Consider the following 23,964-nt stretch of genomic DNA (forward strand, 5'->3'; position numbering starts at 1 on the left):
CTAGGATCGTGATCGATCCACCCGGCCAAGACCATCAGGATTGAACATGTGCTGTCATAGGGAGCCGGACGGGGATGAGGGACATGGCACAGGAGCTGGGAATACCGGAAGACGTGGAGATGTGCAGAATTGTGCATGCGGATGTGTATGAAAAGGGGGATACGAATTACCAGCGAAGGTACTAGGGCGAAAACAATAAAATAATAAGGTCATCATGATGTAGACTCTCAAAACAGATCGACTTCTCTTTTTGGGAGAAATGCAAGTCTCATCTTTTTGTAAAAGCAAAAACAAGCGCAAGGAGAAGAGGAACTGGAAGTCTGTGTCCAATTACGTATTCCCCATTTCATAGTCCTGAGTTGCATATAGAGACCCCCCAGATCTTTCCTTGGTGTGTGACTGGGCGGAAGATTGCTTGGAGTGTGTGGGAGACGCCTCACTCGCCTTTCGCAGAAGATATACCAGCATGCCAAGAACATGGTTGAATTTGCCAGTAAGAGCTACAGCCGAAACCATGGACCACTAACCGAGAATTAGAATAACGCAATTAGCTAGAAGATAAGCAAACTAACCTTTGACTTTTCGTCGATCTTGAGAAAGAAGAATGCTTGCGCATCAGTCGCCATACCGTACACAGTACAGTTTTTCTTCTTCTCGCGCTGTCGAAGTCGGTGAACCATGCCTTTAAGCCAGTTAGATTCTAGATAGTGTGCCATCGATTATATCATGAGGTACTCACCCATGTAGCCAAGGCATTGGGGAATGCCTTTACCTGCAGAACCGATCGACTTCGCTTCGACGACGACGATGTTTACCGCTGTGTCATCGACTTTGCCATACCAGACTGCATAGTCTGGTTTTCCAACAAGAGCAAACTTCTTCTGCTCATGTCTGACCGGTTCAAACACCCAGTGCCTTTCTGTCTGTATACCAATCCGTTGACCGGCGTCTGGTTGACCAGAAGTGGCGATAGCGTGAGCATAAACGAGTAGCAAATCGAGCGTCCAGCGAATGCTGGCTTCATTGAGTGGACTTTCCGAACGAGCGGCATCAACTTTTAACAAGACACTCTTAAGTTCCGCCGGGGTCGGGATGGGAGGGACATGTGCAAGCTCATCGTCTTCGGTTGGTTGTAGATGAAGCATCTTCTCGACTTGCTTCGTACTAAGGTCACTGACCGCGAGAGTTGGCAGCTTGGGAGGTTTTTTGCGTGAGTCACTGTACTTTTCTTCGAGTTCGTCACGAGTCATGCGGCCATCCAGAAAGTCTTGTACCATGTTAGACACCTGCTGGAGTTCATTGCGATGAGCCCCGAAAAGGAGATCGAAGACTTTTTGTCGAAAGTTGAATTTTGACGGCATGATATAGCTTGACTTGGAGGGCTAGTCGGATGGGAAAATAATGAGGTCTTAACAAGAAATGAGGCTTACAAGGAGAAGAATTCTAGAAGCTACCTAGGTAAGAAGCTGAATGGCCCCGAGATCTAAATAGGTATGTCCCAATTAGGCTTAGTAGCTTGATCTTACAACGGTACATCCATACATACATTTGAAGGTTTTTGTTTTGTCGAATACTAAGATTGAATACATGGTCAGAATTGTTGTTGCCCATCAGCTTCAATCAGGAACTAAATATTTTCTTGTCTCGTGGTAGCCCTACAATTGCAAGATCATAGCCAGCAGTTGTTGTTGTGATTATTATTACAAATTCATCTTTGCCATTTTACACGTGGAGAAAATAGAATTTAAAAGAATCTTACTGTTCATGCTGTGGACAGACCATGCGAGTTGTTCAATTGCCTCGGTCAAATATCTGTTCGAGAAATACCAATGACGTAAGTTGTTGACGGGAAAAGCACCACCCTTTGACATTGCTTACTGCCTGTTCCTGGGAGGGAGGACCTTTACCCTTCCCATTAGTAGTGAATCCCTAGAACGAAAATCCAAATCTCCAGGCGGAAGCTTCTTTGCCGTAAAAACATGCATAAACCTCAACAGACCCAACTTGTTAAAGTTATTTCTCATCACCTCAGCTAGAAATTTTCAAATTGAACGCTCCTAGGAGCGCGCATAATCTAATAAGTTATAGCAAGACGTTGCAACTGTAGTGTCTCCTAGGAACTGATGTATTGTGTGTGAGGGTCTCACGTATACCTAGATGAGGATCGGAGCGTCTTCCAGATGAATAATAAATATTAAGAAAAGCCATAGTCGACTCTAGATACAAGACGTAGCGCGAGGAAGCACGAAAAGTAGCTTCCTCGCGTTCAGGGAAACCCATATACACCAAGTGGGTCCTGCGCAGATCATGTCTCCATCCATCCTGTATGCTTCATGATTCATAATAGATATCATAACTAACTAACTAGGCCATGAGGAATAAGCCGCAACGAAACCATACGATAAAGGTATCATACAGGATCATACCTGTTTCATGTAACACTGAAATTACAGGTGCTCATATGTCGATGTCTGGCAATAATAGAGAAGAACGGGCGTCGCGGATCAGGCACACTTGCGTGGAAGGGGCTATCGTTGGTCCAGCTCAATCGAGGGAAGCACACTATTTACGTCTGGGTACAGTAAATGACAAAAAGAGCATATACAAGAAAAGTGGGTTTTAGTACGTGTAATCAGACCGAGAAATCAAGCTAGGATCTTTTCTCTCTCAAATATCAGTGGATTTTATGCTACTAAATTCAGTCAGCCATAGGCCCCCCTACAAATTCTCGCGCTCCCCCTGGTACAATAGTGAGAGTCACTTACATCTTCCCATTAGGTCTTAGCCATATATAACAAATTCAGAGCTCAGTAATATATAGGAAACGGTTTGCTTTATAGTATCAGAAAATCTGTATAATAGGTAGGCTTTTGCTCTAGCTGAGGGGCTGGAAAGATACAGACCCAGAATGCCGACAGTTGCTTAAACTTATAAGCAGTCTTTATAAGACCCTTAAGGAGAAATACTTGAAACTTAGATATATTCACTCTAGGAGGGATCAGTGTTTCTTTTATATACTTAAACTCTCAGCGTTAACAGTCACAGCTCTCGCGACTAGGTACCAGCACTTAAGCTCCTAGGAGTAAGCGACAGGCAGCAGGAGCGATAGTCCATTAGAAAATCAACCAAAAAAAAAAGATCAGAATAAAACACTACACTAGATTTACAAACCATTCAACCGGGGTTTTCTGAGATATTCCTAGATATTATAGAACCAAAAATGGAGGGTGGATATCGACCGCCAAATTGATGACACCAGCCTTTCGTTGAGGAACAACGGTCAAGAGTGCTGGGTGAACGGCTGGCTGCATTTAGATGGGGCTAGTGTGGTGCATTTTATTGAGGTGACCTGCTGACTTAGCTGCTCTCCCACTTTGCTCAGGCTGCTCAGGTGACGCCGAGTGAGCAAGTCCTTGAGCTTATATATTAATCAGGTCGTGCTCAGTGAGTGGGATCAGGCTGCTCAGCTTTACTCAGTGAGCAAAAAGCGGCAATGGGTGAGCACTAAAACGGAAAGGGAAAGCCATGTCGCGCGGGCTAAAATCCGGTGTATATGTATCCAGCTAGTCCATACGAGCTCTTTACAGGATATTGAATAATTGAGTAGAGTATGATTTTAGCTCAAATAAGCACATCCCGCGTGCTTTCTGTAGATCACAACGTAAAAATAATGTGCAGTCGAAGGAAAGTTCGCTGCGAGCCCTGAAAGACAAAGAATCCTGGCGTTCCAGGGGATCTAGGAACATTGTTCAAACAAGTTTTTTTTTTCTAGATTTACAGCTTGCTCTGGAGATAGCTGTTGCTGCTCAGCCACTGCTCGACATCATCGCGGTCACGCTTGAGCCAGTTGACCTTGGCGCGGATGGAGTCAAGGCTCTGCTCAACGGCACGGTCGAAGCCCTGCAAAGAAAGATCCGAGTTAGTAAATATTACAAAAATATGAATTTGAGACGAAAACTCGGGGAGGGCATGGTGAAGTCACTAACCTTAGTGTCCTTGGAGGCGAAGAACTCCTCGACGTCCTTCAACTGTGCCTCAGTGCAGAAACTGGCAGTGGTCAGCTGGACAACAGTGCCCAGCATGCCAAGACCGGGAGGAAGACGCTTGTAGATGTCATCCCAGTTGGACTTGAGCCAGTTCCAGCGGCCCTCGATACCAGCTGGGTGGCTGCGGAGACCGCCAAGAGGCATATAAATATCCTGGCTCTTGACCTCCTCGTTCATGGCAAGGCCAAGAGTGCGGGAAATAAGCTTGGGATCCTCCGAGGCACCGAGGCAGCGCAGGGCAGTGGTCTTCTCGTCCGAAGTCTGGGCGTGGCGGAACCGGTCCAGGACGACTTCGTACTCCTTGACACCGCCGTGCTTCAGGGCGATGGTGAAAACGCTACCGCGGATGTTGGGGTGAATGGCGGAGAGGTCGCCAGCAGCGAAGCGGGCGAACATGTCCAAGGCGGCCTTTACGACAATCGGGTCCTCGGCCATACCGGCAGAGCCGAACATAAGGGCCTTGAACTGTTGCAGAATGTGGTCGTCATTCTCGGGGAACTCCCAGCCGATCTCGTGGGCCTTGGGGCCAACCAGCGAACGCTGGAAGGCCTTGAGGGCGTCCTTTGTCTTGTCGTCCTCGAAGAGCCAAGCAGCACGCAGGGTGCCGATACGGGTCAGGATCTCGTTCCACACGACAAACTCTGACTCGGTGTCGAGGCCCTGGAGCAAGGAAAGCATACCAGACGTGCGCTGGAAACCAGAAGCAGCGAGGGCACCTGAGTCGGCAATCATACCGGCACGGTCCTCAACACTCAGGCGGCCCTCACGAGCAGCCTGTCCGAGCTTCTTAAGGCGCTCGGGGCTGTACGATGTGCGGAAGATGGCAGAGTGGTCAGCGTTGAGTTTGAAGAAGTCCAGGTCAGGAACGGGGAAGTCACGCTCGCGCTCCGTCAGCATAGTGTCTTCGTCAACACCCTTCTCTGTGCGCAGGCCGAGCATCACAGGGAAGAGGGTCTGATCTTCCTCGGGACGAACGTCACCGGTGCGCAGGAAACGGTTCTGCTTCACGTGAATGGAAGAGTTTTCCTTGTTCTCAGTGACACTGAGGACAGGGAAGCCGACGTTCTTTGTCCAGATATCCATGACCGACTGCACGGGCTTTCCGCTAGCATCAGCAAGAGCAGCCCACAGATCACCGGTCTCGGTGTTACCGTAGGCGTGCTTCTTGATGTAGTTGCGGACACCCTGGAGGAAGACATCTTCGCCCAGGTACTTGGAGATCATGCGCAAAACAGATGAACCCTTGGAGTATGAGATAGCATCGAAGATCTGGTTGATCTCATCGGCGCGCTTAACAGGCACCTCAATGGGGTGACTACTGCGGAGCGAGTCAAGGGAAAGAGCACTCTGCAAGTTGTCGATAACGTAAGTCTGCCAAACCTTCCACTCTGGGTAGAAGACGTTGCAAGAGTACCACGACATCCAGGTTGCGAAACCCTCGTTGAGCCAGAGTCCATCCCAGAAGTCCATGGTAACCAAGTTTCCGAACCATTGGTGGGCCAACTCGTGCTGGACGGTTTCGGCGATACGCTCCTTTCGAGACGCGCCACTGTTCTTTTCATCCAGCAACACATCGACAATACGGTATGTGATCAGACCCCAGTTCTCCATGGCTCCGGCGCTGAAATCAGGCACGGCGACCATGTCCATCTTTGGCAGAGGGAAATCATTGTCAAAGGCCTTCTCGTAAAAGGCTAGAGTCTTGGCAGCAAGCTCCAATGAGAAACGGCCGTGCTCGATATCCTGGTCGGGGGTGGCGTACACACGGATGGGAACCCGGAAGTTCTTTGTCTCGATGTAGTTCAGCTTTCCGACAATGAAAGCAACGAGATAGGTGGACATGAGGGGCGAAGTGGTGAATTTCACAGCCTTCTTCGCACCACCCTGGATCTCAGTCTCGGTCTCAACATCCATATTGCTCAAACAAGTCATGCTCTTATCTGCAACCAAAGTCACGGTGAACTTGGCTTTGAGAGCAGGCTCGTCGAAACAAGGGAAGGCCCGACGGGCATCCGTGGGCTCCATCTGAGAGGATGCAATGTACTTAGTCTCGCCATTCTCCTTGTATGATGATCGGTAGAATCCGGCCATGTTATCATTGAGAATACCAGTGAAAGTGAGCTTCACCTGGGCATCTGACCCCGCGGAGATAGCCTGGCCGAACTTGATGGTTGCGGTCTGGTCATCCTTGTTGAGGGAGATTTCGGGCTTGGAGTCCACCACCGAGCCCTTAGCTGAAACAATTGCGCTGTGAATTTCAATCTCGTTGGAATTGAGGGTGATGAAATCGGTGTCTTCGTTCACATCGAGGCTAGAAGTAGATGTCAGTGACCGATATGTGTGATTGTGCACAAATGACGTACTCGATGGTAACTGTTCCCTCGTATGTGAAATTCTCAAAGTTGGGTTCGAGTGTAAGATCATAATGCTGAGGTTTAACATTTGTAGGTAGGACCTCACGGCCCTGGACGTTTGTTGACCCGGAGGTCTCGCGGCGGGAGCTGCACATTCTGCGGTAGGAACAGTATCGTTTAGAGGTCTGTGATAGCGGAGAAGGAGAGCGACGTTGAATTGATCTAGGGACTGAAGCTTGAGGAGAGCGAGCTGAAACAAAGAGGGGGAGGGGGATCTGGCGGAAAGAAGCGGTGGCTTTGCTTGCTGCAGAAGCACACGCGTGGAGAAGCGGCGCATCAGCTCCACGAACCCGATTACCGGGAGAAAAGGAAAGAAAAAAAGAGAAAGAGAAATAAAGAGGTATTAGTATTAAATAATTAAAATAGAACCAAAACGTGAGAACAATTGAACCACGGACTTGATACACGGTCAAAACAGAAAAACATGAGCTCAGAGTCCGGCAGATGCGAAGGCGGTGAATAGAAGTGGTTCTCCTACTTTTCATCTTTTTTTTTCTTCTTCTTCTTTTCTTTTCTTCAACACGCAAGTTCACCCAGTGGATGTCTAAATTCTATATGACAGACAACTGATTGGAATGGCTTTTATGCTGTTATCTTGCAAGACAATATACCAGCAAGTTTGAGGGGCTCATGACAGTTTCAATCGATTCTCTTGGGTGGGCTACCATAGAAGACTGGAACATACAGCACCGCGGTTCATTGCTCTGATGTCACAGCATGACAGGGGAGTTGATAATGAGGTCTCTTCAATAATGACAATGACAATGGTTCTATTCCACTATTACCTATTACTAGTAGCGTCTGGTGGGAATCTCTTCCAAGTCACCATGACAAAATCTATCCCCCGAGTACATAAGGATCTGAAATCAAAGCAATCCCATTTTTATCTCACCCATTATCTCTTAAGAGTGCACTGCTTGAGCCTGTGGCAGTCGCGTAAAAACACTGCGAGACCATCCGTCGGCATCCACAACGGACTCCTTGATGAGCACGTACCCGCCAATCCGAGGCATCAACACCGCCCAAACAACGTAGTAGATTGCTCCGGCTGCGAAAAGTGCCAGGGCTACCACACAGTGTAGATAGTACGGCAGCTCTTCGTACACATTCTGGCCACCGCTGGGCGGCACATAGGGCGCAATCGCGAGGTACAGATTCGACAGCATGAAGAAGATGGTGACAGGTAGGGTAGCATGGATTCCAGGCGCCCAGTTGGGGTAGTTTTTCTCTTTGGTGAGGTAGATATGAACGAGGCCAGCAGCCACGAAGAAGTTGACAATTGAGAGGGGGTAAGATATGAGGCTGGGACAGTTGGTCAGTAATGATCTTGCTCGTGCCTTTGGAATAACATACTTAAGGAGGAAGTTGTATGCGTCACCGGGAGGGGGTGCAAGCATGATAATGGCCGAGACGATATAGTGCTCAAGCAGGCCAGCGGCTGGCGAGTGGAAAGGCCAGTTGCTGGCCCAGATCTTGGAGAAGGGCAAGACACCTTCACGGCCGAGCTCTTGAACAACTGTATCGAGATCATATTAGTATACAGTTCAAAGGTGCAAGCGAGAAGTGAGAATACATACTTCGCCCTTGTGAGAAGATGACGGATAACACATTGCCGAATGCAGAGAGAGCCACAAAGACCGACATGACCTTTTCAGCCTGTGTGCCGAACATGTTTCTGAAGAATACGGCGGCCACAATGCTGCCAGACTCGAGCATATCTTGTTTCGATACAGCGGCGAAATAGGCAATATTGACAAACATATACAAAATTCCAACAGATATGATAGCAATGGGGGCTGCAATCTTCAACGTGCGGGCTGGGTTTTTTGTCTCGCTCAAGGCCTGTAAATATAATTAGCAATATGATCAAGAGACGAAACTCAGATTGTTCATGTCCTTACATAGTTGGCATTCGAATAGCCAATAAAGGACCAGATAACGTTGTACAACGCCATGACAATGCCATATCCACTTCCCTTGGTGCCCTCAAAGGCATTAGTGAAGTTGTGCGGCGTCTCGGCCTTTGTATGGCCACCAAGTGCCACCCAACCAGAAACAATGATGAACAAGACAATAATCAACTTGATAACACCAAGCACATTCTGAAGAAGGATACCCCATTTCAGGGCAACGGAGTGGATGAGGAAGGCGGCAGTGAGACAGGCCAGGCCAATTCCACGCTGGTTCCACCGTCCGACCTCAACATCTGCTGCGTTGAGGATATATTGACCGAAGACAACACTGTTACTTGCTGCCCATCCGAGTAACACGGCATAGGCGGCGAACATGGCGGTGGCCAGGAACTTGGGCTTTTTATAAACGTACTCGAGGTAGTTCTTCTCGCCTCCATTTCTATACACAGCCAGGTCAGTCATATTTTCCCTTTGATATTTTCGTTGTTCAATAACATACTTTGGAATTGCAGTACCCCATTCTAAGTACACTGCCGTCCCAGCCAGTGCAATTACAGTGCCGATAACCCACATGAACAATGAGAGACCGACACTGCCAGTCAATTCAAGGATAGTGCTCGGTGTGGCAAAGATACCCGTGCCAATAACCCGGTTAAAGATGAGGAGAGAAGCGCTGAAAATTCCAATCTGACGACGGCTGTCGGGTGTCGTCTCGAAAACATTTCCTTCATCTGAAGGTGGAACGATTAGTGTCATTCATCACTCGACCCTCATAAGGATATACATACACAATCCCGAGATACCATCCGCTCTCCGGATGCCATCATCTCCCGCTGGCTTTGTATCAAGTGCCGGTGACTTGTTGGAAGCCTCGACAAGAGGGTCAACCCGTTCAGCCATTATGTTGGTAATACAGATCAAACCACTACTCACACGTGGAACTGATCGACGAGTATTTGTATTCAGTTAAGATTTCAAGAGGCAAATTTCGCACGGCTATCGACGGCGTAAAAATGAGGTGCTGGCACTAAATGTGATGCCATAGGTCCTTGCGGCTGGGCAGAGTCTTATACTACCCTTGGAAATCAAAATCAAATTGCAAGCGAGGCATCACCAGATGGAGGCAAAGGTCCTAGCTGAGTTTGTGGCTTTTTCCCGTAAAATTCGGCCCACCTGTTTAGAGTAATTCCAGAAGCTTTAGGGAAGGCAACGAATTGCACCATCACGCACCATCGCCTAGCCGGGCCGAATATACTATCTAACGTTACATGAAGTTGGCAACCCAATTAGACACACACATTTGTCTTGGAAAACAGGAAACAACACATGATTCATGGCGCCTATATTCACCCTCATGGCGCAATATATAAAAAAAAGGAAAGAAAAGCCTCGGATACCGGGGACTCCGGGGCTTAGTGGGCTGCCGAGAAACCATATATCGGGGCCGGGCCGTGTTAAAACTACGGTAAACGTCCATAATAAATCTACCTGGGTATCATTCCGTTGGTTGTTCGAGACATATGAGAAAGGAGTACATCAAAAGGTTAAGTCACTGATTTAGGCTCACGTGTCAGCAAAGCATGTTCAAATGTGAATAGGGAATATATGTCTAAGAAAAAGCCAAGCAAAATCTCAGGTTTAAATGAAGAAGATGTGAAGCTATGACACATAGTCAAGCACGCCATCTTGAGGGTTATTTGCGTTTAGGTAGATCTTTGCCAAGTTGGAGTTTGATACTTCAATGATACCCTACTCCACCAGGGGTACTGTGTGGCTTGTTTGTAAATGAGTTTCCTCAATTTCTCTATGTACAATACATCTGGCAGTATCTGCATATAATCGAATCTTTGGAGCCCAACGCCGTGACCGGGTGTGTCCCCAGCCCAAAAAGAAACTCAGTGCCAATCTGTATACCGCGGGTCCCCGGGTCAAACGCCAATCCGAAAAAGAGAAAATAAAAAGGTAAAGGAATAAGAAAGCAATAAGACATGGCATGACAAGAAAGAACATGAATAAGAACTCCCCTGGTCTCGTGCTGTGGGATATATGGCAAAACGTGAGGAAAGATAGATCGACAAATATGAACGAAGAAATTAGATCTCCGTAGAGAAATAAGTGGCAGATAAATGGCAAAAGGTAAGATTAACATGGCCCTAGAGGCTAGCGGCGAGCCTGGGGTTACCTTTATATAAAAGGACGGGAAACAGAGTCAATTTTTAGCGTCGCGAGTCAAGCCTTATACATATAAGGCTAAATAATCACGACGCTACTGGATTGAACAATATCGTAATAATCCGGATAGATTTGACGGAGATTGGGGAACAAAGTGCTCATCTAGGCGGTGTCACCCCCGTGCAATATGCAACAGGAGAAATGGTAGATGTAGGTGTCTTGCCCGCACTACCCACCGGAGTCGGCACCGAGGATCGCCTGGATAGAACAGCTACCTTCTTCCGGACAGATGCGAGGCGGCCACGCATGCTGGATACAACTGAATCAAGGTGTGAGTTTTGGATAGGTTTGGTGGGTGAATTTAGATAAGACTCACGTTTCATAACGACCTGCCGATCCTCCACCTGCAGCTCGTCTAGGATAACCTTGTCACCAGGTTGCGAACCACTCTGCCGTTCGATATTGCTGCCTGGCATAGACCGCGTACCGTCATCCTCAAGCACAGCTTCGAGCATGCGAATCGCAGTGACATATGTAATCTCACAGTTGGCAAGATCCTCACCAGTCAATTCATTAATGGCAGCCGCCCGGCTCATCTCAAGGGCGCGGTCGTACATTAGCCTCTCTGCTGTTACGCCAGGGCTCACCACTACATCGGCGGTTGAGCTTGACCCGGCGGTGGAGCCAATAGAATGGTTATCCGGATGGCTAGGATGATCTGGCGGCAATCGCCGTTGCCCCTCGATGAGCTTCATGCGCACAAATTCGGCTTTTTCGATAACCTCGTTGAACCGACTGCGCACCCATTGCACAACGTAGTTGATCCGGGTACCGGCAGCTGCGCTCATGCTGTCTTTGGTAGGAGATTCTCCATAGGCCTCTTCACGGTTCTTACGCGACCACCAAGCTCCAGCGATATCCATTGATTTTGCAAGCAAAGACAAAGCCTTGACATATAGTACCAAAGCTTCTTCCGATAACGTAACAATAGCATCGACTGTCAAGCCATCATCGGGATCGGCAGAGTCTGGTTTAATGTTTGTGTCCGTGGGTCTCGCAGATGGGTCAGTCGGTGCGGAAGGTGCTAGCGGGATAAGCTGCTTGTATTTCACCTCAGCAAATCCGAAAACGACGTCACTACGCGTAGCACATTCCTCGATTTCCTGGACTGCTCTGCAATCTTCATCGACAGTTGCATTGGGTTTGGATCCATCTCCGGTGATCAAAAGACTAGCATGTGCAGCAGGATAGGCGGGGAAAGGGTTATAGGCTAGAGGCGGAGATCGCCCGCCTTTGGTGATGGCAAGTGGAGGAGAGAAGCCCATTCCAAACAGGCGACCGCTGGCCATATTGAGTGCTTTCGAGATTGCCGAGGTCGCCGACGTAGGACTTTGCCCGTAACGTCGCTCGTAGGAATGTTGGCGCTGGTGTGTGGAATCTGCTCGCGAACGACCCGAAACAACCTGCATGGCTTTAGCCGCATTGGCATGAGGAGAAGATGGTGACACCGTAGGTAGACCCTGCGTTGTTGCCCGACGGCTTCCGGCGCCAGTTTGCCCTGGACGAGAAAGCCCACCTTGAAGGCGTGGGCTATGGGCTAGTTCATCTGCAAAGGCGTTGACCTCCACGGCCCGCTTTTCAACCACAACATAGTCCCTCTCAAATGCCACTTCTTGTGCAGCGCGATCTCGTGCCTCTTGGGCACGGACTGTTGACTCACTTACTTTGGGAGAGCCAGTGTAGGTATTTCGATTTCTCTGCCGATCCATAGCTGCGGTAGTTGCGTTGCGATCGATGAGCTCCTGACGTCCCGGAGCAGTGGCAAGGCTAACAGGAGCAGGCCGTTGAGGTGGTGTACCTCCCGGTTGTTGCTCTCTGGAAATGCCTGGAACAGGCCGGTCAGCGCTTCCCACACGGCGCATATGCGTAGCGGTCGGCGGCGTTCCTGATTTTGGACGCGTTACAATAGGTCTTTGACCGAGAGGATATGCAAATTTGTCCTCAGGTACAGTATCATAAGGAGATTCTTCGGTCTTTGTGACAAGCTGCCTCGGCTGGGACGATTGTGGTGGCCCTGGAGCGTCCTCCGCCAGCAGGCCAGGAATCGGATCATTTATCACACTGTTGTTGAAGAATTCAGGGAAATTTAATCGCTCCACTGGGTTCCGTTTTAGAAGACCTCGAATTAGCCGTTTGATGTCGTCTGAAGCGGGATTATCTTCAGGAAAGCGGATTCGGTCTTCTCCCTTCTCAATCTTTCGCAGCAACTCGACATGATTTGTGGCCCGGAACGGGGGTCGGCCCACCACCATCTCGTAGAGCACAGTACCTACAGACCACAAATCGGCCTTGGCATCATACTTTTCATACCGAAGAATCTCAGGCGCCATGTACAGTGGAGATCCACAGAGGGTCTCTGCTAGTGATGTGGCGGGTAGAGATCGAGCGAAGCCGAAATCTGCGATTTTGAGCATGGGGAGGGACTCGAGCCCTGCCATGGGCTCGTAAGAACCGTCGCTGCCTTTATAGGGAATGACCTGAGCACCCCCATTCCGATAAGACGAAGGCGAGGGACACAGCAAAAGGTTCTGTGGTTTGATATCTCGATGGATCAGGTTTCGGTCACGAAGGAATTTCAGTGCACTTGACAGTTGTTTGAGAAAATGCCGGGTAACCACCTCATTGAGCGAGGCGCCGGGTGCATTTGGATATTTGGCAATCATATCCCGAGTGTACTTATGTGATCCAAGAGTATCTCGGCGCTTGATGAACAGCGACAGATCCCCCAACGCACAGTATTCCATAACCAAGTGAATGTGAGATGTTGATTCATGGCAGTCGATTAGGGCAACGATATGTGGATGCTGCAGACCCTTGAGGATATCGATCTCGGACGAAAGGTTCTCCTTGAGCTTTTTGTTGAGCTTCGACAAGTTCACGGACTTGATTGCTACGTAGGTTTTTGTTTTCTGTGTGATAGCAACCGATTAGCATCCATCACTCAACACATGAAGATAAGGCACGACTCACTGTATGAACACCTTGATAGACCGTCGCGAAACTACCTCGCCCAATCTCATCGAGCCGCGTATAGCGACCGATCGACATTTCTGGACGAGAGGGCTCACGCGATCTCCTTGAGTTATGAGTCGCCATAACGGCGGTGGGCACGCCAATGCCCGTTTTGTCTCTGGTAGACTCGCGCTGGGGGGAATGAAGGTCGAGTCACACCCCAGCAACCACAACTACCTCAGCAGCAATGTAAACGTTCGAGTCGAGAGGCCCATCAGGGGAGCTATGTAAAGGATGACGCTGCTTCCGGGAAGCCTGGAAGGGTCGAGGAACCACCGGGAGAATGGGTCTGGGAAGGTATTGTAAAGGGGTGCCGTGGAACGAGATCGGCGAGGTCGGGTAGATTATAAGATATGATGTCGATGTAGAGGATGTACTTCAAGGATGCAAACAAACGTTGATCCAAAACACTTAAAGCGGTGAGAGGTGTTGATGCAGAATAACCAAATGAGGGGGGAAGGTTGGAGATTCGATTATAATAGAGAACCAAAGATCTAGGGGGGCGAAATGAGGGTTCTCATGAAAGAGCGAGATGATGTGATGGTGGACGCGGGAAGAGGGCCCCAAGACCCAAGGATACTCCACGATTGGGGGGTGTGACCCAACGATAACGAGTGACAAGCGGCGATGATCGCGTAAGGCGGTCAGAAGGGAGATCTGGAACGATAAGATGAAAACGTATGGGGAACCCTTCCAAGATTGGAAATCTAAAGCAAGGGAGAGATAGACAAATGATAGATGCAAAGGGATCAAAATTATGAGAAATTTAGGATACAACCCTTAATTCAAAACAGCAACCTGCGAACAGAAGTCCAAATCAGAAAGATATAGGTCATGTGCTTATCGATTAGATAAGGCCGAGATCGGCACAGATACCGAGAGATCTCCAGTATTCCCAGTTACAATAGGAAATTTGTGAGGAATATACGTATTCTGTGGGGTATGACTCAATATATAGTGTCTAGGCTCTGTCAAGGTCATATGTATTCTTCAATATTCCCGTATCTGCCTGTACTTTCAAGTTGCAAGGTGACTGATCACAGACCCCGATGAAACTGTATGGTGACGGAAGCTTATCTGCAGCCTATGAGTCCCAGTCATGGCGCAGCGGTTGGTCGAATTGAGAGAAAAGGGGGAAAGCTAAGGCAAGGCAGATATGCAATAACGCGCCGCTAGTATAGGCATCCAAAAACGGTCTCTAGTTGAGTAGTCGAGGTCAATCTATGCATCCTCAGGCTATGTACCCCACTATACTATACAAATGCCGCAGAATATGATAGGCAGATAATCAAGCGCAAACCTCCGAGCAAAAAGGAAAAAAAAAAGTCAGGAAATAAAAAGCAAACAAGTCGCGCATGTATACACATCAACGTGGCAAATCAAACGCCAAGACCCCGCACAAGCAACCATAACACCACTGGCACCACAACGTTGTCGTTACAGCCAGTGAGGATCGCCTCGGTGGCGCTCGTTCCAGCTGCCGCCAGAACCGCCTTGAGCAAAGTCCAGGCCCAGAAGTGAGCGGAGAAAACTGTCCCTTTGGCTGACTCGACCCCAGACACGGGCCAACCACCGAGCACCAACCAGGCACGAACCGCGATCAGTCCGCAGGTCACAGCTGCGACAAAAGCGATGCTGCCTTCAAGTGATTTGCCGCCACCCCAGAACCATTTAAGCCGACCGTACCGTCGGCCAACAAGGGATGCGGCCGCATCGCCCATGCCTACACAGATAACTCCGCTGGCCATGCTCACATCTCGTGACGCGATCTCCCAACCAGCCCAGGGACCCAGGCCAGTCCGAGGAAGATCGGAAAGTGACAGCCAAAGGGGTATCGAACATCCAATTAACAAGAAGATGTGGGAGATGATAACCGGGCCACGGTGATCACGGCCGTCAACATACGGGGCAAGGAAATAGGTGAGTGGCCGGGAAATCGGAGGTAGCTGAGACGCGCGGAACAGGTCCAATAGAAGGAAGATGGAGAGAACCAACGCTAGCGCCATGGCGCAGAAGGCTGGATCCACAAATATAGCAGGAAGGAACATAAGCACCATCATGCCGTGGAAGATCTTGCGGCGTGTATCAACCTCGGCAACAAAGGTGAGCTTAACAACAATGGCCAGGCCTGTCAGTAGTACCAACGCACAGTAGCCACTGAGTAATAGACGGGTGATGGCGGCCCCAAAGGTAACCTGGCGAATATGTTCCACCGATCCAAGGAAGCAGGACGCACTCAGAATATCGGCATCAGGGCGTGGCGGCAGTTCAATCCAGTACTCAAGGTTCAACATAAGGACCCAAAAGCGAATCTTTGAGAAATTTCCCAACAAGTAGCCGATAGCCCAGCCAAACGGATCCTGGCCTTGCAGTGCGTGCTCTGCTACGTACTTTCGGATAGGTCCAAGTATGATAATCAGGGACAAAACATAGACGTAAAAGGCGTACAGCCATTTGCGGACCTGCGCCTGGGCTGAAGTGAGCGAGAGGAAAGAGGCTAAGCCAGGACCCATCATTTTCTTGCGTCTACCACCGGGGGTAGTGCGGACACGTTCCTCTCGAACAACTTCATCGAATGTAGATATGGTATGGCGTCTTCGATGCACGTTGCGAGCATGCTGCTCGAATATCTCTTCCGTCGTGATCTTGTCAACTGCAGATGCCGGCTCTGCGGGCGGGTGGGAAGAGCGATTCTCCCGCATAGTCTTCGTCTTGCGCGGCCTTGAAAACGGGAACCCATTGCGCCCATCACTGTCCGATGAAGCATCGTCCGATGGAACGTGCCCCGTTCTACTCAACTTCTCGCAAAGTCGATGGTCCATCATGTTCAAGAACTTGCGGAAAAAGTGCGAGCCATGCGGGGCGCGGCGGAATTTCCAGCTAGGGATTCTGGCCAAAGAAACCTCCCAACGCAGTATATGTCGACAAGAAGCAAACAAACACATGCCTCCAAGCCATAACAAGGCTTTGAGTATCTCCATCTGAGGGGAGGCCGCAAACAAGTACAAGTTGATCAAAGCAGTTGTCAAAAGCTGCAGCTCAGCGGGAAGAATGCTGGTCGTCAACAAAAAGTCTAAAGTGGGTATCAACGCTTGATGCAAAGGGAAAATAAGGATTAAAAATTCCGCGTCGAGCCCGCGAAGCGTCAGTGGTTTGGGCACTGTGTGATCCAAGGAGAAATGCTCTGAAACGACAATGGGAATCATAGAGATCATCCAGTGGAGGGTATTGAATCCATTGGTCCGGTTCTGGAATGGTATAACAGGCGCCGGTAAAGAGGACAGGCTGAGTATGATATTAGGCATGATAAGTGGCGGAATATGGTTGGACAGCGACAACGAAACGAAGATGGGGATAAGAATCGGATAGAGAAGGGGAGCTGGATCGAAACTCGAGGGTAATGAGAAGTATGTCCGTTTTGTAGACCAGATGCGCCAGATGCGCCAGCTTCGGCCCTGCGATGCACGAACAACGAGCGGATAGGTGGCATAAAGACCCAAGACCACGAGGCCATGAGCGGCAATCTCTGCAAATCAATCAGCGCAGTTCACTTTCTTGGTAGCAAGGCCAGTTTCCCACATACCCTTTCGCCATTCCCAAGCCAAGAAGCGCGCCCCGTCTTGGTATAAGACCACACCACCCACAGAGAGTAGAAGCGCAGCCTCCATCAGCCGCCGGAGGACTTCCACCCGTCTCTCGCGTCTAAACCGCAGTCTCTCCTCAAAGGCCTCTTCCTCAAGTTCCTCCTCCGAGCTCCGCCGCGATGGTCGCAACATAGGCCGCACAAATGACGGCCATGGTTGCATGCCAGGTAGCCAGGAATCGAGGTCAGTGGGACCAACTCCACCAGATCGTAGGCCTTTTCGAGGGTGGGGTGGCGGGGCAGGTAGTCCCCTTAAAACACCGGTACTTTCATCGTCTGCCTCTGTGCCACTGTCGCTGGTTGTTCGCGAGGATTTGGAGTAGGAGGAGAGCGGGTGGAGACGGTCGCCGTGCTCGGAGGGAGTGCATGATCCGAGGCGCTGGCTTCTGTGATATGGATGGGGGGAGCGATTGAATAATCGGACGTCTTCGGCGAGCGCTTCGGGGGTCAGAGGTATGCTGCTGCGAGGCGTCGCTTCTTGTTCTTCTTTCCACGGCGAACTCATGGCGCCATGCTTATGTCGATGAGTACGTCATGTCGCGGTGGGATAGTGATGTACAGTGTATGGGAGGACAAGAGAACTCCCGGGAGGAAAGTAGAATACCTAACAATTTAGTCCCGTTTATGTTCGATGTCGGGAAATATTGAAAACGTGGCAGAGGGAGAATGACACTGTTGCTATCTTTCCTGAATGCGGAAGGGATTTTGCCTATCACATGCGAGCGGACAGTGCGCCGTACATCGATGTACAGAGCATGACATCGACATTCAACGGTCTCTGGTCTCTAAATATTATTTATTTTGATATTTGGTCAAATCCAGTTGCTTTATTCTTTGTTAAATAGTTCCTAACTAAGCTGCTGCAGGACCACACCTGCACTCAACCTTCGTCCTTCTCGCCCCCATACGGATCTGCATGGCACAACCTGTCCTGGCCACAAGGCTTCAGGCACTGCATGTGTGATGTATAATACAGCCTGGGACAGACTGGAATCTCGACAGTGAGCCTCTTTCACTGATCTCAATATTTGCTTCAAGGTATCGTCCGACGAACCCGCGTCGATCTCGATATTGGTATACTTGTAATGATTGTCCATGGTGGTGGAAGAGGTCCCTCCTTTAATGTCCAGCTTGACCTGTTCACACCGGCCTCCTAGCCCTTGCCATTCAATATCACTTCCTCGTGGTAGTTCGTCCACTTGAACAGCCAAGAATGGCGGAATGCAGGTGTGAGACTCGACGAGAGCAGTAAACTTGGGCAGACCCGGCACAAGGGCATCGTTCAGCTCCTCTGCCTGGCGGCCATATTTGATATCCCACGCATCCAGCTGTGGCCCATCGTCATCATCCTCATCTTCATTGTCAGGCAAAGCATGCATTCTTTCCCAGAGGCGCCATGCGACTTGCGCCTGGGTATTAGCGTGTTCTCCACGAGCCAAGAAGGCCACCGCACCGAGCCACCAGTTTACCTGCATGGCTTCACCAATTCTCCAGAGGTGCTGAAGGGACAGTACAGCTCGAAGACGGTAGTTTTCAAGCCACGAACCTGGCCCCTCCATTTGCGCCAAGTCCATAGAAGCTGGATCTAGAGGAATCTGGCCAGCAATGTACACGAGCTTGCTAGCGTTCTGCAGTGGAACTGACAGGGCTTGGGAATACGGTCCAATATTTGCGGGGGCCCAATACGACCTGGATTGAACATGCAGGCCCTGGCGCCGGTCCCTCGCACCCAGGTCGACCACAAATGTGACCATCACCTTGACGTTGGACGGGAGTCGGTCTCCACATGCCACTGTAACTCGTGCGGGAGGGTTGGGTTTCTTGAATAGCGAGACGTAGATATCGTTCATTGATCCAAAGTCGGCCATTGAATTTAACAGCACCGTAGCGAAAACAATGTCGTCCGTTGATCGGGCACCCGACTTGGGGTGGGCAAAGGACTTGAGCACTTTCTCAACCTTATCTGAAATCGCTTTCATCTGCTCTCCTGCCCCAGGACCAGCCTCGGGGGCAACAATATTCGAAATAGTCCACGTAGAACCAGACAGCCGATGAAAAGGCTCACAGACAGGCCAATCTGGCGATCGAGCAGTACTCGTCATCGCGCGCCAGTTCGAATCATCAAATGACTCGGAAAGATCCAATGCAGATCCCAACACACCCTCAAAAACTGCATCTAACAGTCCGGGCCTCCTAATATCACTCGGCGCAACCCCATCGCCAATCTCCCACGAACTCTTAGCCGTACACCTAGCACCCCTCAACCTAACAAACGCAACACCCCCTTCCCCAACCCTTTCCTCCCGACTACCAACCTCAATCCTCTGCTTCCACAAGAAACCAGGCCCATCCAGCGCAAGCGTCTCATACTCCCCACCCTCGCCCAGTACCGCACCACGAATATCTTCCGCAGCCGCAAACCGACTCATAGCCTTAACAAGACATCTTCGCATCATGCGGCCGCCACTCCCAGCACCAGACACATTCTCCCATAGGAAGCCCTCGTCCAGACCACCGGAGGCGACCTTGATAATGCGAGCATCACATCTGGCTGCTGCCATATCCTCCAAGAGCCCCGCCTGGCGTATTGCCAGAGTATCTGCCAATCTGGCAGCGTGTGCGGGGAGGGATGGATACATCCATAGCCAAGCGAGGGGTACGAGACCCAGGCGGTTAGCGACATTCTCGATTCGCGTGCGCTGATATGTAGAGAGGATGGCGCCTGCAGAGACAGCGTTTGCTTCTGGATGGGCTTGTTTTATGCGGGTGAGGAGCGGGACGAGAGATTCGGTCTCGTCTTTGTCGGTTGTTTTGGTTCCGTAGATGCGGGATGTGTCGACTGCGCCGCCTGTGATGGGTTGACGGTAGAGGGGTATTTGGAGGGCTGTTTCGTAGAGAGGGATTATGCTGTGACCGATAGTTTGGTACATGAAGCTATCGATGTCTTCTTCTTCGTCATCTTCGGATTTTGGATTCCTGTTCTGCGGTTCTGGGTAGAGGTTGGCTAACGCGACCACTTTGTGGCCGTTGCGGATGCAGTGGAGGATCGAGTAGAGGGAATCTTTTCCGCCGGAGATCAAGGCGATCACGTTGAGCCCTGGGGCTGAAGGTGAAGACATGGCAACTGTATGCCCACTGAAGTCCAAGTTTTCGCAGATTTGGATGGGTGCGGGTTGATGGGGGGTACTTTTTACAGTCCCCACCTTTGCCCGGGTGAGTTTATCGACAATCGATAGACCGATAAGATCATGGAGTACAACGGTCACGGGATATTTACATAGATATTATACAGCCTATAACATTATGGTAGGGCTGTCTATCAAGCTCGTAGTAGAAAACAGACCAAAAGCCCTAATTTTCTACTTTTATCATGATAAGGGTTACCAGGAAAGAGAGTAGTAGGATTATGCTTGTAATTTGATGCATATAAATCAACATCTAGAGATGTGACCTGTAACCAACACAAAGAGGCGATGCAATACAAGAGGGTATGAAATGGTGAGGGAAAAAATGGGGGTCAATTAACTTATACACGAATGTGACCAGCACAAAGAAGCAGATAAAAAGCAAAAAAAAAAGGTACCAAAAATATTACATCGAATAGACAGAAAAAAAAAGCATGAACGAAACGGTAGAAGAAAAAAAAAACGAAGAGTAAAAAAAGTCACAGAGAAGTGAAGTAAACAGGTACACGAATGGAAACCGAAAGGTTCAAAAAAGTGTGAGGCACATTGCTCACGCCGAATATGCTGGTCCAGGAGAGATTGGAGAGAACAAACAAAAGAAAGGAAAGAGAAAAAGAGAAAAACAAGGTGACAAAGGAAAGAATTCCACACCATCCCCAGGCACTGCCGAAGACAGATGCCATTCGTTTTATATTTCGTTTTTTTTTTCTCCCTGGACTCTTCTGCGCCCATGTGCCTTCGCCAAAAAAGAACCATTCGAGGTTATGCCAGTGTATGTGTCCCCGTGCGATATGTCAAAACGCTGGAGATAAAATAAAAAAAGGGAACCCAAGTTGCTGTGCACCGATGATCCAGTTTCCCGACACCAGTATAAATGCCCGGACGCCAAACCCAAAGACCAATATGATCGAGCTTCCAATGAAAGACTCCGACCGAAGAATGTATGTATTATATATGCAGTAGGAAGTCTCTTGGTCTCGTAAAAGAAAAATCATGAAACGCAAAGTCCCTTAGGACAAGTCACGCTTGCGCTTCTTCGCCGTTCGGCGATCCACGGAGGGAGCACTGGTGACTTCAGTCGATCGGGCAGCCTCGTACATGACTTGGCCAAGTGCACCAGCGTCATGTTGATCATCGAATGAGACAGAACCGGCATCGCTTGCGTCCAAAATGCCCATGACAATGGAGCCACCGCCGTGGGTGCGGGCGTGCTGAGCGAGGTTGTCACTGCGGGAGAACTTCTTGCCGCACTCGTTGCACTCGAAAGGCTTGTCCTGAGTGTGGAGAGAGCGGTAGTGGCGCTTAAGGTGCTCCTGGCGACGGAAGCGACGGGAGCACAGAGTGCAGACAAAGGTCTTGGAGGGATCCTCAGTCAAAGACTGCTTGCGACCCCGGCGGTTGACCGAGATGGGAGCAGACTCTGAGTCATCAACCGATCCGTCATCAGAGCAGCAGTCGCCGGAGGACTCGCAGGCGGCCAGCGCCTTTGCTTCAGCCTCTTCGTCAGCGGCCATCTTTCGGGACTTGCGGTTGCTACGCTTCTTGGTCTTGGGCTCCTCGATATGTTCCTCCTCGCTCTCAATCTGAGGCTGGGCCGTCTGGGTCCACTCGAATGATGGCATACCATTGGGCATGAAAGTCTCGGAGTCATCCGAGTCTTCGAGGCTGTGCTCACTCAGGAATCCATCGTCCTCAACTGGGTAGGCGTGCATACGCTGGCGCTTGTCGCCCATGTAGATAGCATTGGCGGCAGGGTGGAATTCCACCAGACGGTTCAGCTCATCATCAGAATCGAGATCTGAGAAGCTGTCAAAGGTCGGCAGCGAGCTCAGAGGATCCTGGGTCGAGGTGCTGAAGGAAGGAGACGGGTTCTCGTTGACGGGAAGCGTCACAGACGCACTGCCAACAACGGCGCGAGGTTCCTCCTCCTCACATGAGAGATTCGGTAAAGGAGGGAGGTCATGTGCGTGAACATTGACACACGGCTCAACGGTGAGCTGGCGGGGATCACAGAAAGACTGGCTAGACCCAAGAGACTGGGAGGCAAGAATGTCGGTAGGCACGGGTGAGGGGGATGGGGAAAGCGAGGGGCATGAAGTTGCAGACAGAAGGTCTGAGGAATGGATGTGAGCGAGAGAAGGAGGGTGGATGAAGACTGCATGATAATTAGCCTTTCGCCCTTGCTTCCCAATATCCACATTTCATATCAAAAGTGTGATCTATAAAACTTACCAGGCGTCATCGGAGGCGAGTCAGAGCGCGCCCACTCTGGGGTGGCTAGAATTTCCTGGTGAACATCGGTCTCGCATCCTTCCTTGACGCCCTCCACCTTGTCGAAGGTGAAGAAGGTGTCATGAATCGGGGTTGGTAGCGCGCCATGGGCAGACGGGGGACTGCTGATGGTGCTTCCCGAGGCAGATAGAGGAGGAGTCGATGGGAACGAGTACAGGTCGTGACCAATAAAGCGAGTGTCCAAAGGCATCAAGGCGGGAGATCCCTGTTGCACGATGATGGTGGGCTTCATTTGCGAGGGTTGGGGAGAAGCAATTGGCGTCAAGCTCATGGTAGCTCCCCGGAAGGCATTGGTGGTTGCCATCTGGTGCATGTTCATCATGGGCTGGGGAGAGTAGAGTGGTTGCTCATACTGCATTTGGTTGTAATACGGGAGGTCTGACTGGTAGTGACTTTGTCTCTGTGAGTCGTGGTAGTATGCGAATGGTTGCCCTTGCACCGAGGTCGGTGCCATAGTGTATGTCGAGTCCATTGTGAGTTGTGCTATACCAGTTAGAATAAACGAGTGCATAATAGATAGATATACATACCTGTATGAGATTGAATCCGAATTGAAGTTCCCGTTGTAGATTAGTAGGATTATAGTTCGAGTCCGAATGAATGAATGGAGCAATTAGGTGTAATGAATGTGTTTCGAAAAAAGGAAGGACAGGTTCTGGGAACCGGGAGACAAGAGGAAGGAGAGTGATATAGAAGGATCCTGGAACCAAACCCCAAATAGTCAAAATAAGTCAAACAAAAAAAAAAAAAGAGAGAGTGTGAGTATAAGAAAAATAGACAGCGGGGAAAATAAAATAAGAGAGACCAGGGAAAGATAGCAGGTTGCGGTGGATAAATGAGTGATCTACTACTATTTTCTACTTGCCGGGTCACTAGTTTAGGTGTGGGCCAGGAACCGGGTGCTTTTTTTTTTTTTTTTTATTATTTATTTAAATTTGTCTCAAGAAATATAATATATAATATAAAAATAATAGACCCAGTCCGGGGCGGGATTGGGAAAGACACTGGGTGCACATCAAGTGCTCAGTCCCGTCAGAAGAGACCAATCGCATTGATTGAGGAGTTTAGTGAGTGACCTAACTTTAGTGGAGACCTTTAATATTATTTACTCAAAAGTACCTTCCCAAATGGAGTATGGCGTTATGGTAATATGGAATAATTATGTTTATAAGTATATACATTAATAACTTGACAGTAGTAACATCTGAAAATTCTTATAAAAGGTCA

At 49.6% G+C, this 23,964-nt stretch overlaps 7 protein-coding genes across 7 annotated transcripts; all 7 read right to left on the reverse strand.

The window, feature by feature from the left end:
* Positions 1-330: 330 nt before the first annotated feature.
* Positions 331-1,361, reverse strand: N7517_002728 (uncharacterized protein; the record flags this gene model as incomplete). Its single annotated transcript, XM_056720458.1, has 3 exons — positions 331-522; positions 573-682; positions 740-1,361. 3 exons carry the CDS (start codon positions 1,359-1,361, stop codon positions 331-333), a joined length of 924 nt encoding a protein of 307 aa, XP_056584593.1.
* Positions 1,362-3,774: 2,413 nt separating this feature from the next.
* N7517_002729 (M1 family metallopeptidase) lies at positions 3,775-6,738 on the reverse strand (the record flags this gene model as incomplete). Its single annotated transcript, XM_056720459.1, has 3 exons — positions 3,775-3,900; positions 3,987-6,357; positions 6,410-6,738. Coding segments are annotated over 3 exons (2,826 nt in total), but the record flags the coding sequence as incomplete, so codon positions are not given.
* Positions 6,739-7,362: 624 nt separating this feature from the next.
* N7517_002730 (high affinity methionine permease) lies at positions 7,363-9,273 on the reverse strand (the record flags this gene model as incomplete). The annotated part of the gene is made up of 6 exons (XM_056720460.1): positions 7,363-7,762; positions 7,814-7,976; positions 8,038-8,302; positions 8,362-8,812; positions 8,873-9,104; positions 9,162-9,273. 6 exons carry the CDS (start codon positions 9,271-9,273, stop codon positions 7,363-7,365), a joined length of 1,623 nt encoding a protein of 540 aa, XP_056584595.1.
* A 1,430-nt stretch (positions 9,274-10,703) lies between these two features.
* atg1 (serine/threonine protein kinase ATG1) lies at positions 10,704-13,653 on the reverse strand (the record flags this gene model as incomplete). The annotated part of the gene is made up of 2 exons (XM_056720461.1): positions 10,704-13,514; positions 13,576-13,653. The coding sequence occupies 2 exons, from the start codon at positions 13,651-13,653 to the stop codon at positions 10,704-10,706; spliced, it is 2,889 nt and encodes a 962-aa protein (XP_056584596.1).
* Positions 13,654-14,996: 1,343 nt separating this feature from the next.
* On the reverse strand, positions 14,997-17,765 carry N7517_002732 (putative phosphatidate cytidylyltransferase; the record flags this gene model as incomplete). Its single annotated transcript, XM_056720462.1, has 2 exons — positions 14,997-17,143; positions 17,201-17,765. 2 exons carry the CDS (start codon positions 17,763-17,765, stop codon positions 14,997-14,999), a joined length of 2,712 nt encoding a protein of 903 aa, XP_056584597.1.
* A 343-nt stretch (positions 17,766-18,108) lies between these two features.
* On the reverse strand, positions 18,109-20,379 carry N7517_002733 (diphthine--ammonia ligase family protein; the record flags this gene model as incomplete). Its single annotated transcript, XM_056720463.1, has 1 exon — positions 18,109-20,379. The coding sequence occupies one exon, from the start codon at positions 20,377-20,379 to the stop codon at positions 18,109-18,111; it is 2,271 nt and encodes a 756-aa protein (XP_056584598.1).
* A 1,076-nt stretch (positions 20,380-21,455) lies between these two features.
* Positions 21,456-23,209, reverse strand: sebA (putative C2H2 transcription factor (Seb1); the record flags this gene model as incomplete). The annotated part of the gene is made up of 2 exons (XM_056720464.1): positions 21,456-22,600; positions 22,678-23,209. 2 exons carry the CDS (start codon positions 23,207-23,209, stop codon positions 21,456-21,458), a joined length of 1,677 nt encoding a protein of 558 aa, XP_056584599.1.
* Positions 23,210-23,964: the final 755 nt, after the last annotated feature.

Source organism: Penicillium concentricum, assembly GCF_028827145.1.
Source record: "Penicillium concentricum strain IBT 3081 chromosome Unknown utg000001l_segment0_segment0, whole genome shotgun sequence".
In the NCBI taxonomy this organism is placed as follows: Eukaryota; Fungi; Ascomycota; class Eurotiomycetes; order Eurotiales; family Aspergillaceae; genus Penicillium; species Penicillium concentricum.